We start from the raw sequence: 17,901 nt of genomic DNA on the forward strand, positions 1-17,901 counted from the left end.
ATAATCCTCAGCCAGTTAAGAAGTAACGCGACTTGCGGAGCAAAATGATGATGACTAAGCAGTAGTCGCGTTGACTCACAGAGCAGGGATACAGACTATCAGTACAGGTGAGAAGCATCCAAATATAAAGATGACCATTCCGCAGTGGACTCACCTGTTCGTCGAGATTCTGAAGGAAAAAGCAGGGCTAATTAGACAAAAGTGTGTACAATAGCACAGCATGGGTTTTCCAAGCTGTGCATGGGATTTTGGCCCCAACACAGACAGACAAAGACAAGGGAAGAGAGAGGGGTCTTATATAGAGGAATAGTGATTGCCGTTATGTACAGCCCAACACATGTACACGTATGCACCTTACTAGAAAGAGATCAGTAAATGTAAGATGAAAAGCAAACATTGAGATGAAAATCAGTACTGAGGCAAAACAAAAAACTGAGATACTTTAATCTGATGATCAAAAAGCCTACATACACGGAAATAAAAAAAAACATGCATACCCAAACACATCAATACGAATTCAGTCAGTATATTGTCACATAACGTAGGAGTTGATTTGGTGTCCCTTTCTATGACACCCAATTATTTGGTTTCTTTCTGTACAATGGTCCTCTCATTGATGTCACTGCTGATATAGATACAACATTCATTATCCAAAGGGTAATAACATGTAAAACAACAACGGTTTAAATAGAAATGTTTTATTAATTTGTAAAGCTGACTTTCATGAGCAGGTTCAGAAAAATACTGAACTCTGGAGGTTGCAGAAATTCAACCATCATATAATAGGGCAGTGCTGCCACCTTGTGCCGGTGTCAGCATATGGCAACTTTAATTTTATTATTACAAAATACATTTTACAATTTTGCATGTTAAGATTAACCAACAGTTATCAAAAATAGCTCAACATGTGGATGTTTCTGTGGTTGTGTTTAGCTAAAATATATTTTCATGGAGTGGACAGCCCTGGTATAAACTCCAGTTACTAACGGTTTCTGCTTGAGCCAACTGCCAAACTTCTATTTATCGTCACTGTATATTATATTTATCCAGGTGAAACAAGGGCAAGAATTCTGGCTAGATATTGACCGAATCATTTCTACACCACTAGACACCAACAAGTAATTACGATATGTAACTGGAATCCATTATAATTGCCTCTATGCAAATTACCCATATGTGCAAACCCGTATGCTAGCAACTGGACCCATTCATTGGGAAGGATTGGTAAACTGGAGTTTCCCCCGGAAGTACTCTAGTATCAGCAACCGCTGCTTCCGGTAACCATGTAGGCAGTAGGCCATCCATCTCACTATTTTTACTCAAAAAAGCATGCAGAGAGCAGACCAAACAGTTGGGCTTGTTGTAATATAAAGCTTTTAAATCCTCAGATGGATCTCGTCGATGTACAGATACCATGGTAATCCTAATCACACTGTATAATCTTGTTGGATTATTTTGCACACTTTTGATGGTCAATAACTATGCAGCTTTTTTCAAATTAATACATATTAGAAAAATAAATCATAACTGTGTAGCTTGAATTTAAGGGTAAAAATGTTGCTGCTCAATAGGTAAACTAGGTGTCAGTACGAGAAAAGCATACGTTTTAAACCAGGAAAGAACATCTTTTAGTGATACACAGTGTTTTGCCAAAGTGTTAATTACATTTAGTAAGTAGTATTAACTATTTTATCACCGAGGAAAAAATCACTATGAATCTATTCCCAAGTCTGTATGTACATCTAACCTCTCATATCTCAGGTCATTAACATTTGGAAAACAATCTAGGGATCACTCTGCACTTGTTCCCATTTCATTTTGTAATTGGATTGATCACTTTTAGCGATGGAAAGTGTTACTGCACGGAATGTTGGTTTAAGGGAATCGAGTGCACCTGCTGTAGAGAAACGCAGCCATTCCTTGGTTCGATGACAAAACAACCATATACAAATGAAAATGTTACTAACTCATTCCAATAAGGTGCTTTAAAAAACTGTGCATAGGCACGTGCATTTTAGTAGCCAAGGACAAGTAACAATTTCACAATCGAAATGTGGACTTCTTACCCCCTTAGGGAAACCTCGTTTTAAAGCATCCCTAAACTTAGTGGCATGGTGAAGAAGGAAGGAAAGGTGCAGAGATTGCATTGGTAAATGTCGTGGTTTTAAGCCATCTGAAGCCCATTTTTCTCTGCAAGCTGAAGACATTATATCCCCCACATACTGTAGACTAGACATACTCTAGATAGCAAAGGAGGTTATTCGTTGGCTGTTAAAAAGTTCGATTTTCCATTGTATTCTGTTTCCATAGGTTTCAGCATTAGCCTGTGAGTAGCTGGAGAAGAGAGCTAACAATCAAAAGAAACGTACCTTAACCTCTGAATAAAACTACTAAATATGAATACGCTACTTAAAAAATAAGGTAAAAACGTATTCATTTTGATATACTAGTTTTCACATGTACATTTTCTCTGTACATTTTCCAGGGTTGCATTAAAGTATCACAAAGTAATATGCAATCTTAATTTTACATGAGTACATTTAGTTGTGAGGACTCCAGTAGCGAATGTAAATACTCCATAGTAGACCTACAGTAACACAAGGTGACCTATTATCACTAACAAATATTGCTCTTTAGATCAGCCCTTCTGTAACAGGCAACTGTCTTGCATGTATGTTTGAAGCTTATAAGCAAGCTGAACTGATTTTATTCTTGAAAATGGTTTGGTGCCCTATGCACCTGGAATTAAATACAGCTTCCGTAATGACGAACGGTGTCTTTACAAGACGAGAAAAGGAGAAACGAATAGAAACAATTTAAAAGGAATCTATAGAATTTAAGGTAATACAGCAGGGGTACAAAGCCATTTAGACCATTGTGTTACCATGGAAGACCCAAAAAGGTACAGAAACATACTTGTATGAAAATATTCTTCTGCTATAAATAGGTGATAATGAAAAACATTGGAGGTTTTTAAACAGATTTAAATATAGTGCTGGGGTGCACAAAGGTGGTTAATAAATACTGAAACCAGAATCTCTTCCATTACATTATTTACTTGGACTACGTGGCTTAAAAGTTATTTGATTATGGTGTCCTAGACTCAAAGATTGGTATTCCCTTTGTCCCTATTAAAGCACTTTTAACTTTTTCTTTTAGTTTGATGAAAGCTGTTACCACCAAGATGGACTGCCATAAATGCCAGAAAACTTCCAGTACAATTAAACTTTACCTCAAACCTATAAACTTTAAAACCCCCATTCTTGGCATGTTTATTGTTCCATATTGTCCACCAAGTGATAATGTTCGAAGAAGTGTGATGCCTTCAAAAACTTCATCAACATTATATTTTTTCATTAAAAATCCTGAGAAAAAAACTCCTCCATAAAAAATATACCGGTATATATTTATGCTTGTCAATTCGATCAATAAAAATAACGTGGGATGGAAGCTGTTAAATCAACTTGTGCTCTTAGAAGACTGCATTATTTCTGCAGCACTCGTGCCCAAAACTGCATCCAACGGGGCTCGTTTCTTGGGGATGCTGCGTCCTGAAGCAATGAGATCACCATATCCACGTTGATGTGAAAAAGCATAAGCAGAACGGCGAGCTGCGTTCCCCCTCCGCAAAACAGTTTCCTTCGGTTTCCACTCAACTTCTTCAGGCTTATATTCCTTACGGGCCCTTTGAATCTAAAAACAATTACATAATGGTCAGTAAGCCCTAGATACTTTAATACATACCATAAATCCACATCTGATACAAAGTATTCATCTGATTTTGAATCTCTACACTAAATTCTACTACTGTGTTGCCTAATATATTATTGTAATAGCCTAGCTGGACACAGCAATATCTGAGCCCCAAAAGAGAAAAAGTACATAAGGTTAAGCATGATGTAGGATGGATACAACTCAGCCATAGTTACTGAAAACGGGAGGGAGGGATAGTGCACTAACGGGCTGGCTTAAATACTGGCATGTTACACAGTTCGAGTTTACAGCCCTGTCTCAAAAAGAAAGTGCAAATAAAAAATCTAACCTCAGCCAAGATGTAGGAAAGGTTATCATTTACAGTGTAAACCATCTTAATCAATTCACATCATATTTGCTGCAAAGAAAGAAGATTGAAGGGTGCTCGGTCTAGAACATCGGCCTAATTCTGATTACCAACAACAGCATACAAGCTGAACATTGAAGAATCCAAAAGGCAAGTCATTTACCATGCTAATAATATGCAGAAGGTGTTAAAGATTTCACAATTCTGTCATACGCATAGTATGTGGACCCACAGACTTCACTTCTTTTATTCATTTGATATCAATATAAAACGTACTCAAAATTCTTTCAATTCAGAATGAAAGACAATCAGGTTTGTTTCTTTAAGAATTATTTTTCTACTTTTATTTCAGAGGGATATATCTAAATGTTTTCTTTCTGAAAGGGTTCTGTGTCGTAATTATAGGGCATCTTCAGAATCTTTTGTATTTGGTGCTTTCCCAAGAGTTGCGTTGAAAGAAACACTAAAGTCTATCAATTTGAACTTAGTCAAGTTTTACTGTTACATTAGATTAGAATGAATTTCTGTTTAAATTTGTTTAAAGAAGAGCTGATGCAAATTTAAGGACACAGGCCTGCACAATGTGTGCATGTTACACTGGGGAAAGCTTTGTTACCCTTGGTAGTTTGCTAGTTTGAGTAGCCATTCGCCAGAGCATCACAATCGTTGCACCATCCGAAATAAATGAAAAGAAATGAACTCGTTCTAGAAGCTCAGAATACTATTTTAAGACAGTTTAAGAAAAGGTAATCTACCCAGTGCCTGCAAAGTAGAATATACAACATTAAATAGAGCAAATAGTCGCTTGCCACTTGTCACCATGCGCAAATGGGAAGGGTTTTAGGTTTACTCAAAAAGGTGTTGTGACAGCACAAGATCTTGAGTGCAAGGATATAAGTTCCCAAGTCCTGTGTTCCAGATGAGATCCTATCCTTGGATAAAAGGAGGAACAGGGAAATAGGCATGTCGTTTTTAAACTGCTGAAACAGAGTTAGAAATTTTTAAAGGAGATTTTTTTTTCACAGGTGGAACTGACGCCCAGCACACTGCTACACTGGCATTTAAATGAACACCACAATTTAAATTCGCATGCAGTGTTTCTCTGCTAACCATTACAGATTTGTGTAAATGTAAAAATACATGGCCCCTCTCACTTACAGGTGACAGACGCAGACAAATGTGGGCTCAAATGAAATAGAAAACTGGAACAAACGGCTAAGATATAGTAAAGGATAGAGTTCATACCTACTCCACCACCACCACGCTCTTCAAACTTAACGGACAGATCGCAGGAGCAGTACTGATAGTAAGATCTTTCTCTTTCTACATAATCAATTTTGCTCCATTTTGAAAAAAAGATATTGAATGTCTTCCACTGTTCAGTTTCTTCTTTAAACTTTATTATTAAACATGTTGTGACCATTTAAAAATTGGAGTCTACTATTCCTGCAGTCCTGCATAATCTATGGTACATTATGTTTATATTGTTAACGCTCTGTATATATTGTCAAGTAACAACTATTGATCCTCCTTGTCTCTAATCAGAGTATTCTTAACAAGCACTTGTTTACACTGTTAAATTTACTCTAGGTACCCGGTCTCTATCTATATTTTCTTGTAACAATGTTTTCCCCGTGCTTTGCCCCGGCAGATTTTTTGTACAGTGCTCAGAGCCATGAAAATGTGTAGCACACTCAATAAAATTGGAAATAAATAAATCTGTTCTACTTACTGCAATCATAATGTAGATCGAGTGAGTCTTTCCTTACATGATCTACGGACAAAGGCAACTCAAGAGAGATGTGCCCAACAATGACTCCGCTTCCACATTTAGTGTAGTCAAGGCGTGCCCTCACCTCATTGTTAAGTTATTTTGATGTGTTACCATAGGTATACCATATACCGACTTCTGTGTAGAAACATACAATACACCAAGACGCGATAACCAGAATTCCTAGAGGAACACAGGCCTATCACACAAACCAAAGAGCCTGTGGTGTAACAGAAAATGATGCCCCCCTCATCCCCCGCAGAATGTGGTGAGGGCACCACCCAAGTCTCAAAGATATGCATTGACCATGGACTGAAGAGGGACATCTTGAAGTGTTGGGGCCCCTTTACCCCACAGGAGCTGCGGAGGCCTGTGTTACACCACTGCAAACAGCTTAATGCATCAATCGAGGGAAGCAGAGTTAGCTGCTATTTAGCTCTTAATGAGCATATTTAGGTACACAACAAGAGACTTCCTTAATATTGTGTCTTGTGCAATTTCTTTAAGAAATGGGGAATAGGTTACCTTAGAGAAAGTGGATCATAGTCAATGAGCAGTGACCCTAAGATCTCCATATAACGTTCTTGCTGAATCTCTGAGCAACGCCGCACCTGCCTGCAACTGTTCATCGTTAGGATTCATGTAGGAATCCAGCCTTTTCTGGGTAGTCCCCCTGTATTATTCCTCTTTTGTTCAACCATGTATGTTTCCGGGCTTTAGTGCATTTTAACCACTACTAACCAGTAGTAAAGTGCTTGTGCCCCCCCCCTTTAAACTTGGTGGAATTGTCATATTTAACTTACCTATAAGTCCCTAGCATATGGTACAAGGTGTATCCAGAATTGGTATGTCCTCTGATGGACTGCAGCACCTATTGCGCCATCCACTACAGTGGCAGTGCAAACATAGCCTGAGGTATATCAATGTAGCCTGAATGCAGCAGTGCAAAAACTGCAATTCAGCCTGACAAAAAAACAAAAAACTTTTGACAGGTCAAAACTTTGTTTTTAAATACAAATAGATCACCCTATGCAGGCAGGCCTTGTAGTTCACAAGGTAGCAGGCATGGTATTTAAGTGTAGGACATGTAGCAAATTAATGTTAGCATGTCCTTACTGTAACCATATCCCAAAAGACATTTTGACTGTTGAATGAGGCCTCGCTGCCTTATGTTGAAAACCAGAGTACACATTAAAATACTAATACTTTATCTCAGATTTTTAATAGTTATTACAATCCAATTCAATGGTGCAGAACAATTTTTCATAAATATTAAAGAAAAATATGCTTTTCCCTGCCTGACGTTTCGAGCTGCTAATTTGCATTGACTCTATAGCTTCTCACAGCCAGTAATTTGCTTTTGAGAAGCAATTGACTCAATGCTAACAGTAGGCGGACCTGTTTTGGCAGAGATGACTTCTCTAAACCCCACAGAATATGCCAGGGAGGGAAGCTGTAGGTGGTGTAAAATCCTGCCTGCATGTCAAATCCTGCATTCATGTCAAATCCTGCGTGACAGGTCTGCTGGGTTCATATTTAACTCTCCGGGTCACAGTTGAAAGGGAAAGAGTACAGGATGTCGCAACCATTCTGGTGGATCCGGTGTCTTGTTTCTGAAGGGCTCTGCTTTTGCCCTACCAGATTTATGTCTCTAGGGTTATTGTGGGTAGAGTGGATGCCTCAAACTGGCTTTTAGTCCTAGATGTGGGAGGACACTAGGATTTCTATAGCACACTCCCAACACACCTGCAGCCCTCGGAGCCCATGATTAGTAGCTGAAGATTTTCACCACCTTGAAAATGCCTAAAGTGGGTGGGGTAGGCCCGGGAACTTTTACCTCATTGGTTAGAGCATACCTAGGAAAAGTTCCTACCTACTAGCTCCCTCTTCAGAACATTCTGTTACCTGAGGGGGACCCTGAAGGACTGGACCTACTCCATCTTGTACCAAGGACAAAGAAGTGATTTCCAATGGTCATAAGGCGGACCTCCTGTTCAAGCTACAGGGACACAGCAGGCAACAAGAGGCCTTTTCCTGGAAGTACCCAGCAGACCAGTGGCAACTGGTCCTGGACTAGACCCTGCTGTTAGCCTCTGCCTGACACCTTGCAAGTCTCCAAATGCCTCCAAACAGGTCCTGTGGGGCGTTAGAAGTATACTCCTGTGGTGGATTTAGACTTAAAAGACTGGCTCATGAGGTAATATCTTTGACCAGGATACATAGTGGTCAGCCTCAAATTGCACCTAGGGCCCAGTCTACAGTAACCATAGACTCCTCTTGGCACTTAGTGCTTCTTTGTTGCTAATTTCCCACACATTAAAACATTCATAACTCCAGTTCCCCTTGTTTGCCAGTTTGCTGCCACTGTGTTTATTAAATATTATCCTATTTTTCGAATTTGTGTTGGGATTTATTTTTGTTGTTTTGCATTCTGACTTTATAACCGTTTTGCTACTCCATAATTACTTTACACACTGCACTACGTTAAACCCGTCTGCTCAGAGCCACAGCTACCAGGGGGCTGAGCTCAGTTTAATTTAATGGCTCTAAGGAGTCACCCTCAGAATGGTTGTGATTGTTTCCAGAGGTGGCAGTCACCCACCCGAATAATCATCCAGCTAGGTTTTCCCTGTTTTAAACTATTACAGTGATATATTGTATATATGACTTTCCCATTCTCTTTCCTCAAATTCCCTACTCTCCCACTCCCCTGGTCTACTAGCTGTCTGATTTGCATTTAATCCGTTGCTTTGCACAGTGTCACTGTATTTTGTATTGCTTTAGTTTTCCCTGCTCCTCTTCCACTCACTCATCTCACTGCTCTAATTTACTTTGAATTTTGAGTCCCTATTTATATGCTCTCTCCATCATCTATCCACAGAGCCCGTCACTTGCTATCATGCTTATTTAAAGGGCTCCCCAGTTACCTAATCACCATTAAATTGCTTTGAGACCTTGTCACGCTTACTAATTGCTATAATACTGTGCAATACTTCAACCATATAAACCAGATGCTTTCCTTAGTCTAGCAACAATAAGGCAGGATGATGCATAACGTGTCATTCAACTGTAAAGTTGCAATGCAAAATGCATATCTTGTGGATAACAGAAAGTTTGTGTTTCAACTTACTTTGTCGCCTTCAGAAGGCCAGATTGTCTTGACCAGGAAGCGCCCTGCCACAACTGGAAATAGACAAACTGCAACTGTAATTATAATGGTCAGCCAAAGATATGGCTGCCGTAGAGCATTTGGAGCTGCTCCTGAGGAAATAAATAAAAGAGAAACAGAACATTTAAGGAACAACTCTGGTTTCTTTTTTCGATGGTAAAATGAGAAAAATAGTGCTAAAAATCTCAAGTGGAATTTGATTGTACGTTGCAACACTCCCCTTTTCAGCTTTTAATTTTTTTAAACTATATTTACAATCAGAATTACATTGCAATATTTTGACATGCAGGAAAAAAGATCTTGCCATCCATCAGCAACAGCGAAAATCAAACAAGCTCAGCAACAGCTTTTAAATAAAGTCAGTCATAGTCATAATCTCTTGTATAGCGCACATTTCATAAAAGTCTGAAATGTGAAATATGAAGTGAAATGTCTTAAAAAAAAACAGTGCTAAACTATTGTAGAATGAAATTAGAAAATATTAATTCAGATACCTATATTCATGTACATTCTTATATTTATATCAGAAGGCGCACCCTCTTTGACGAGGGGCCTTTCCCATACTGCTGAGCTTCAAAATATTTTATTTTACAGAATGCAGGTTCTGGTTGCACAGAGATACAAAATTTGGTTACAGACCCTATTTCTATAGAACATAATTTGCAAGATAAAATATAGCAAGAGAAGTATTAACAAATCCATAATGTTGAAGCTTCCTGGTTTGAAGACAAGGCGGCAAAGATTTGATGAATTCAGATTTCATGGGGACCCCGGGGCCAAAATTGGCCCGGGAAGAGGGGGGGGAGGGGGGCTCATGATCCCCCACCGCTTATTGTCTTGAATAAAAAATTTAAAAAAAGGGCAGGCCTAGGGGTCCATGGGGCCAAAATCGGCCCAGCGGGAGGGTGGGTGCACCTCCTCATCCCTATTTTTTAAAAAGCATGGCCCCGTGGGATGGGGACTAAGCGGCCCTCCTGTAAAAAAAAAAAATGCAGGACAGGCAAATTGCCAGAGGCCCTTCCCCCTTTCTCCAATACTCTGCAAACTGCACAATGAAGTCCCCTTGGATGCCGAGGGTCCTTGGGGGGCCAGGAAACCCTTATGTTACCTCCAGTAAGTCCCAGATAGCGGGATTGCCGAGAGGTCTTTGGAGGCCCACCCCTTTCTCTACCACTCTTCAAATGCACCTTCAAGTGCACTACTGGTTGGGGAATGAATTCCAGTTAACTGCTGAGGGTGTCAGGACCAAAGTGGAATCGTGCACCTGGAGGTGCGCTTGCAGAGTGGTGGGGAAAGTGGGAGGGACCTTTGACAACCACATAGCAATCCAACTATGTGGGACTTACTGGAGGTAACATGAGGAGTCGTTGGCCCACAAGCACACTCAGGAGTAAAGCAAGCCTCATCCCTCAACCAGTAGTGCACCAGGAGGCGGGTTTGCAGAGTTGTGGGAAAAGGGAGCATGGGCTCCAAATACTTTTTAGCATCCCACTGTGTGGGACTTACTATAGGTAATATGAGGACTTGTTGGCCCCCAAGGATCATCAGCAGCCAAGGGGACTTCATTTCCCAACCAGTAGAGCACCAGTGGGTGCATTTGCAGAGTGGTGAAGAAAAGGGGTGTGGCCTTTCAAGACCTTTCAGCAATCGGCAGTGTGTGGGCCTTACTGGAGGTAAAAGGAGGAGTTGTTGGCCCCCAAGGCCCTCCTTGGGACTAATTATTTTCTTTTTTTTAAAGGGGGGCCGTGGTGAGTGGCCCTGGGGACTCTCTATGTCCCGGGGTGCCCATACCCAGGAAATTACTGTTTGCTTCGACTACAGCTCCCTCCAAGTCAGAGCAAACACTAACTCTGCTCCCAGCAAGCGCGGAGTTGTCAAACTGCTCCAGCTTGCTGGGAGAGGAGTTTTCCACAATTTCCTGGACCGCTGTCATGTGGACAGGGAAACTGACAAAAGGACTGCTACCTCCACAGAGGGAGCTGCATGTTTAGCAGCTCCCTGTGTATGGGAGCAATGCCTGCTACTGCTGGAGAAGAGGAGCCGGCAGGGACTGTGAGGTCATTCAGTCTCCTCCTGCGGTCCCGAACAGTGCAGACTGGGTGCACTGACTGGGCTCCAGGGCACCCAGCATAACAAGGCCAGGCCCGGGGGATGCGATTCCAGAGGTCAAAATCAGCTCTGGGTGGGGAGCCGCACGGCCCCTCTTCCATATTCAATTGTGGCCATGCCCCTAGAGGATGGGGTCCCTGGGGCCCAAATAGGTCTGGTGAAGGAGGATGGGGGTCTTCGGGTCAAAATCGAAAGAAGCACTTACCTAATTTAGTCAAGAGGAAGTGCCTCTGTTTGGTGGTGATTCACCTCTTTATATTCCAGTCATCTCCTCAGGACGAGGATTCACTTTATAACAGATTTATGGATGAAGACGCTCTAGAAACAGTCATATTGTCGAAAAGACTATGCACTCAAGGTCACTGGGAACATTACTCCATGTTCCTTCACGCAGCCGTAAAACAGAATATGCATGGGACATTTATCCAACAAGTATGAAAGTACTCTAGTTGGGTAGACGTTTTCAGGAAAGAAATGAGGTTTCAGTCTAGCCCAGGTGTGCATGTCACACAAATTAAACCTCAACAGGAAGCACTTACACATTTCATTGATCTAATGTGCACAACCTGATCTGTAGTGTCTGCCACACGTGGTTTCTTTCTTTTTGTCTCATGGTGACCGCTGAGTCCATGGTAGCACCACTCACAAACCCAGTCACGGACCCACACAGGCACCTACACACTCACTCAGCCCCCCTACACACACACTCACAGACCCAAAGACCCACTCATACACCCACTTACAGACTCATAGTGCCACTCACACCCAGGAAATATCCTTTACAACGCAACTTTTACCATGCAGTGCCTTTACGACGCAACTTTTACAACGCAAACCATTACAACGCATTGCGCTGGGGGGCGATATAGGATAGGGAATAAGTTTAATTTACTATCCAACACCTTCCCTAGTGTCCACGGGGACTGGAGTTGGAATAGTAAATTAAACTATTCACTATCCAGCACCCCAAAGCGCTATGCGTTGTAAAGGTTTGCGTTGTAAAAACTGCGTTGTAAAGGCATGCGTGGTAAAAGCATGCATTGTAATGTCATACATCCCACCCACCCACACAGCCACTTACAGACCCGTAGCACCACTCACAAACCCAGTCACAGACCCACAGGCACGCACACACCCACTCACAGACTGACAGGCACTCACATACCCACACACAGACCCATTAAGCCACTCGCACAACCACTCACAGACTCATACAGCCATTCGCACAGCCTCTTACAGACCCACACAGGCACTCACACACCCACTTACAGATCCACTTACAGACCCATATAACCACACCCCCTCACAGAGAAACACAACCACTCACAGACCAATTGCACCATTCTCAGACCCACACACGCACTCACACACAGATTCATACAGGCACTCACACACCCAATCACAGACTCACACAGCCACTCAGACCCATAGTGCCATTCAGACTCACACACTAACCTATGCAGCCACTCACACAACTATACAGCCACTCAAACACCCACTCTCAGTTTACAGGTACAGTTAGGAAATACAATTAAAAAAAAGTAGACATTTACTGAAAAAACCCAAGGGTCACAGGAACGTTGTAGTTATAGTTAGGCTCAGATTTCACTTGTACAAAACCATAGAAATTCTCCCTGAGAGAACTATAACTTTCGCCCTGCAATGCATTGCTTATGACATCACATATTACATCTACGCATGCTTTCAGAGGCCAATAGCTACAAATCAGGAACACAGCCAGTGGGAAGGTCAACACACTTGCACTTTCATGGCACAATTTTGTTTCTCAAGCCCTCAAAGTCTTATGGAGTCTTTTCCCTCATGTATCGCCAATGAAAACTGGAGCATGCTCCCGCTATGGCCTTGTACCGCTGCTTGTTTCCACTCTTCATGCCGTCCTTAAAGGCACGTGCCAATAATGCTAAGGTGCTGTTTCACTCGAAACATTTCATTTTGAATCTGAAGCGGTGTGCCGCTGCATGGGTGCACACCATTACCCCACTCTATGTTTAGCAGCTGTCCACAGAGTTTATCGAACATCCTAGGTGCCCCAGCGGAAAAAAACCCTAACAAGAGGAACTACCTCAAAGTCTACTCCCCTTTGTAGTTGTTAGATTTGTCCAGCTACTGGTCTCTTCATGGTCACAATGATGTGACATGATAGTAATTAAACAAGACTGTGCATTGCAAAGAACCAAGTGTGAAGAATCCAACCTAGCTCATCAAGTGACTCACATGGAACACCTGCGCAGGCAAGAACCAGATAGAGTTAACATCCTCCAAGTGTCAAAGACCTGAAGCCATAATAGCAACCCCTTTTAATAATTAATGGACAGCTATAGCTGAGCTGCTGAAAAGTGTGGCCTGTTCCACTAAGATAACAAGCGGTGATTGTTTTCGCAAGGTTAAAGAAACTATAAATAATTTCAGAATGAAGGGATCTAAAGTTCTGCATAAATAGTCATTATTTACTGCAAAAGGCTGAATCTATGATAAAGATAAATTATGGACAATGAGTAACAGTGCATTTTAAAAGCTAGAGGTGTGCAGCATTACCTGCCTGGCCCTTTTTTTAGGTCGATCCTAAATGCAGCACGCATGCACTGCTCGTTCTGCGAGGCATGCAGTATTGGGGTATGCACTGGAAGCACCTCCCACTTTCCGCCCGTATTTTTACATTTTTAGTAAAAACTATTGCCTACAAGATTAAAGCACCAACTGTAGGTATCTGAGCGTGCGCGTTTGGTTCAAAGTAAAAAAAATATGTCCCACTGCAACGGAGAGCTGGTCATATGCAAGAAGTGTACTGAGCTATCTCAGTGCTTACCATCCGACTTGAAAGAATTTAAGAAAAATGTTATGAGACGGTAAAGGTTCAGCTGGGAAAGGGAGCAGGAGGTGTCAGAGGAAGGAGCTTCGTCATTATAAAGCTGCTGAAACGAATTCGTGGTGAAGAGTTCTAAGTTCTGACTTAATGACTTTTTGGAAGTCAAAAATCTCCTGTGGGACGTTGCAGGAGGCTGTAGACGAAGACAGTTTCAGGAGGTCAGATACCCTTTTGACAAAGGACTGCTGAAATGGATATTCTGCTGCAGAGAAGAGCAGAAGCAAAGTCAGGCCAACCAGCAATGCACTTTGGGCAGATAGACGAATAGGTTGGTCCTGGTCTTCCCCCTGCTCTCAGAGCAGTTTTTAGCAATAAAATGTCAGAAGTTTTGGATTTTGCCTATATGGGCACCTATTGCAGCACAGCCAAGTGTCCAGGACTGGAGGGACACCACTTCCGGGTTCAGTGCTCTCAGGTCGGGTCAAAGTGCAGGTTCAAGATGCTGGGAGCCTTTTACATCCCGAAGTTCTGTACAGGAGGCCTGCTAACTAATGCCTAAATTCACTCTGGTAGTCCTGGGTTCAGGTGAAGATTCAGGGCTTGAACAACAGGTGTGACCTCTAAGGGTTTAAGGCATGCTCCAAGCACCACATCCATTCTTCCATGTGCATCAAAGCAGTCTGGAATACACAGCAGACCACCGCAGCAGGCAGTCTTCTGAGAGTTCATCCACAGGCACTGAAACTTAACTGAAGAGTGGGTCTGAGGGCCCTAACTTTTTTTTATAACTGGTGCCTTTTTTTAAGTTGGGACAGGTTTCTAGAGGTTTCTCTTTGGAGTGCTTAGAATTTCCTGACTCCCCTGCTCTGGCTCCAAGTTGGCAGCAAAGTAAGTGTGGATGTGACAGACCCTTTATGTGAAGGCAGAGCACAGCCAATTCAGTTACAAGTGGGACTGTGCCCAGCTCTGTGCTCCCTCCTTTCTACCTGCAGATGGCTCATTTAAGAACACCTTATAAAAGTGGCATTTTCAAAATTGTAATTTAAAATCAGACTTCACCATTAGAGGATTTTTTTATTACGATTTCATAGATACCAAACATGAAATGCTTATTTGTTCCCAATCAACAGTCAGCACAGCCAGGTATCCCTCACAGTAGTGGAACCAGGATGTGTAAAAGTTAAAAGTATATGTCCAGTCTTTTAATTACAATGCACCCTGCTCTATGGACTACCTAGGGTCTACCTTAGATGTCATGTATATTCGATAAAAGAAGATTTTAAGGCTTGGCAATGGGGTTATATTGCAGAGTCGAATTGGCAGTTTAAAACTGCACACAGGCTGCAATGGCAGGCCCGAGACATGTTTTAATGGGCTACTTAAGTGGGTGGCACAATATGTGCTGAAGGTCCAGTAGTAGCATTGAATTCTACAAGGGATTTGTAAGTAAATTAAACATGCCAATCAAGTGTAAACAAATGTAACCATGTTAAAGGAAGTGAGTACAAGCACTTTAGCACTGGTTAGCAGTGGTAAAAAGCAAAGTCCTGTCCTAAGGCCCAAAAAGTCAGCTCAGCAGTAAAACGGAGGGAAACAGGCAAAAAAAGATTTGCTGGGGTGAGATCATCCCAGGGCTGACAAGTCTAACAGCCGGGGTACTCTCATAGGTGATAGTGCACCTTACAAATCTGATTTTTCAACAAAGTTTGTATTCATTCAAGATTTTTAATTTTTAGATTGTAGATGAACAGTAATTTGTGCATGAGTCTGCTTTTCTACATTTTAAAAGGTAATAGAATTACTATCAATTGTTTATTTTCCTATTCCTCATGTTATTTGCCAGAGTGTGCTCAGTTCTGACAACGTATCACACCACATAAGGGTGCTGGGGTAAAATAGGATTTGCAATATACTGATGTCTTCTTAACACTGTTGACCTAGTACTGCTGGTAATATTTCCAAGTGTGATTTATGCCCAGAATTATATGATCTTCATGTTGTGTTAATGTGTGTGTTGAGTACAATCTTTATTTACATTCACCTCATGTGAAGTCTCTTTTGTGACACTCAGTGTATTTATTGTGTGAAAATGCTGTGCTAAGGCTTTATACATTGCCTCTGTGATGAGCCTGACTGCTCAGTGCCAAGCTACACAAGGGTGAGCACAGGTTGTACAGTGACTGTAATCACCTAACCCTGACAGGAGTGGTAGGTTTTGCCTGACTTAGTTCTGGAACTTTCTGGTTGGGCTTAGGCAGTGTCCAACAGTAGGCCATGAGAAGAGTAAATTATTTCTAATGAAGACAAGATTGTTTTTGTGACGTACATCAGGTGACGTAGGTCAGTAGTGAATTTAGTCAGCAGGATGGCACAATCCTTAATGGTACACTCAAGTTTAAGTATACCAAACAGTGTTCCGAACAGCGACTATCCCAGGACCCACATAGACATCTCAAGCGGCATTGGTGCCAGATCGTGCCAAATTCAGACGGCGGATCCTTTACCTTGAGTATACCATTAAGGATTGTGCCATCCTGCTGACTAAATTCACTACTGACCTACGTGGCAGTAGGCCTTTTGTGCCTTTACTTATATTGATAGGAACACGATCCGTCCTTTGTCCTAATTGTTCTTTCTACTCTCCCCGTTTTGGAGCTGGTTGGCCCAACACTTGTTTAACTTTTCACGGTTACCTGCCCCTGTCCTCACCCACACCCTCACCTTCCTGATGAAGACCCTGTTTTAAAGTCACATGGATACCTAAGGTACTCTTAGGGTTGAAACGTTGACAGCCTACTTCCCAACCAGCTTGCGCCACCCATATTGAGGAGATTTATCCAATGCGCCTGCATCATGGTTCAACTGAAATGTTTTTGGAACATTGATTGCTCTTCCTGTGTCATGCTGGCTCTATGTTGAAGCTAGCATGGAGTAATTTAACCAACCTTTAGCTATTAACCAGCTTTGTGTATTTCTTTGAACCTTGCACCAACTTTCCTCTCACATTCACCCCTTTACCTTTTCTTTCCTCGGGGCACTAATGAAAACCTAACTAATTGTATGATAAAATGTATCTTTGTGTGTCCAACTGAGGTTTTTGTATTTATGTATGAATATTTGTTTGAATGTCCTCTTTGGCTAAACGCTATACACTGGGACCCATCTCTAATGCACTATAGCAAACACAAGAGGAGAAAGGAAAGAAGCGCACCTGCAAAAGCCAAAGATGAGGAATGCTAGGCTTTCAGATGTTTTTTAAAAACCAGATAAGAGTCTGCATTGGAGATGAAGGTGGGTAGAGAAATCCATAGCTTAGTGGCTACTACAGAGAAGGAGCCGCCACCTCATCTGGTCCTGCGAAAACTGGAAATCACAAGTTTTGTCTGAGAGGAGGATCTCAGCAGCCTCCCAGGGATGTACCATTAAAAAATAGATTTCAAATATAGCGTACCCTTACTATGCATGGCCTTGAATACCATACTCATAGCCTTAAAGCAGATACGCTTACTGAAGGGGAGCCAATGCATGGAGAGAATCCAATTCCTGGCTGACTGATGCTTGGGAATTTTAAGAATCAGCCGCGCTGCTTTATTCTGTACCACCTAAAAGCTTATTAAGGGAGACCGCATTGATGTTCAGGTACAGAGCATTGCAATAATCCAGCCAAGAGGTGACCAGAGCGATGATGGACTGGTGCAGGTGGGACAGAATAAGAGGCAAAACCTTTCTAAAAATCCTCAAAATATAAAAACAAGTACTAACCGTGGAAAGGACCACAGACTGCCGACCACCAGGAGTTTGACCAGCTAGAATTCTGCATGCCAAATACCAGGACTTCAATCTTAAACTTCAATGGATTGTCCTTCGTCCAGCAAATAATGCTGGACATACACGGACTTAACCTCTCAGATAAGGATTGTAGGTAATTCGAGATGGAGAAGATAATTTGCGTGTCGTCCACATGG

At 41.9% G+C, this 17,901-nt stretch overlaps 1 protein-coding gene across 3 annotated transcripts in view; it reads right to left on the reverse strand.

Moving 5' to 3' along the window:
* Window positions 1–682: 682 nt before the first annotated feature.
* Window positions 683–17,901, reverse strand: part of ATP8B1 (ATPase phospholipid transporting 8B1) — a 557,465-nt gene continuing 540,246 nt past the window's right edge. For all 3 annotated transcript variants that reach the window (XM_078674864.1, XM_078674865.1, XM_078674863.1), the window contains exons 27-28: window positions 8,962–9,092; window positions 683–3,693 (exon numbers count right to left, since the gene is read on the reverse strand). In XM_078674864.1, the coding sequence (XP_078530990.1) occupies window positions 3,460–3,693; window positions 8,962–9,092 (365 nt within the window). In that variant the 3' untranslated portion in view covers window positions 683–3,459. The remainder of the gene's footprint in view (window positions 3,694–8,961; window positions 9,093–17,901) is intronic.

This window comes from Lissotriton helveticus, chromosome 2_1 (genome assembly GCF_964261635.1).
Source record: "Lissotriton helveticus chromosome 2_1, aLisHel1.1, whole genome shotgun sequence".
In the NCBI taxonomy this organism is placed as follows: Eukaryota; Metazoa; Chordata; class Amphibia; order Caudata; family Salamandridae; genus Lissotriton; species Lissotriton helveticus.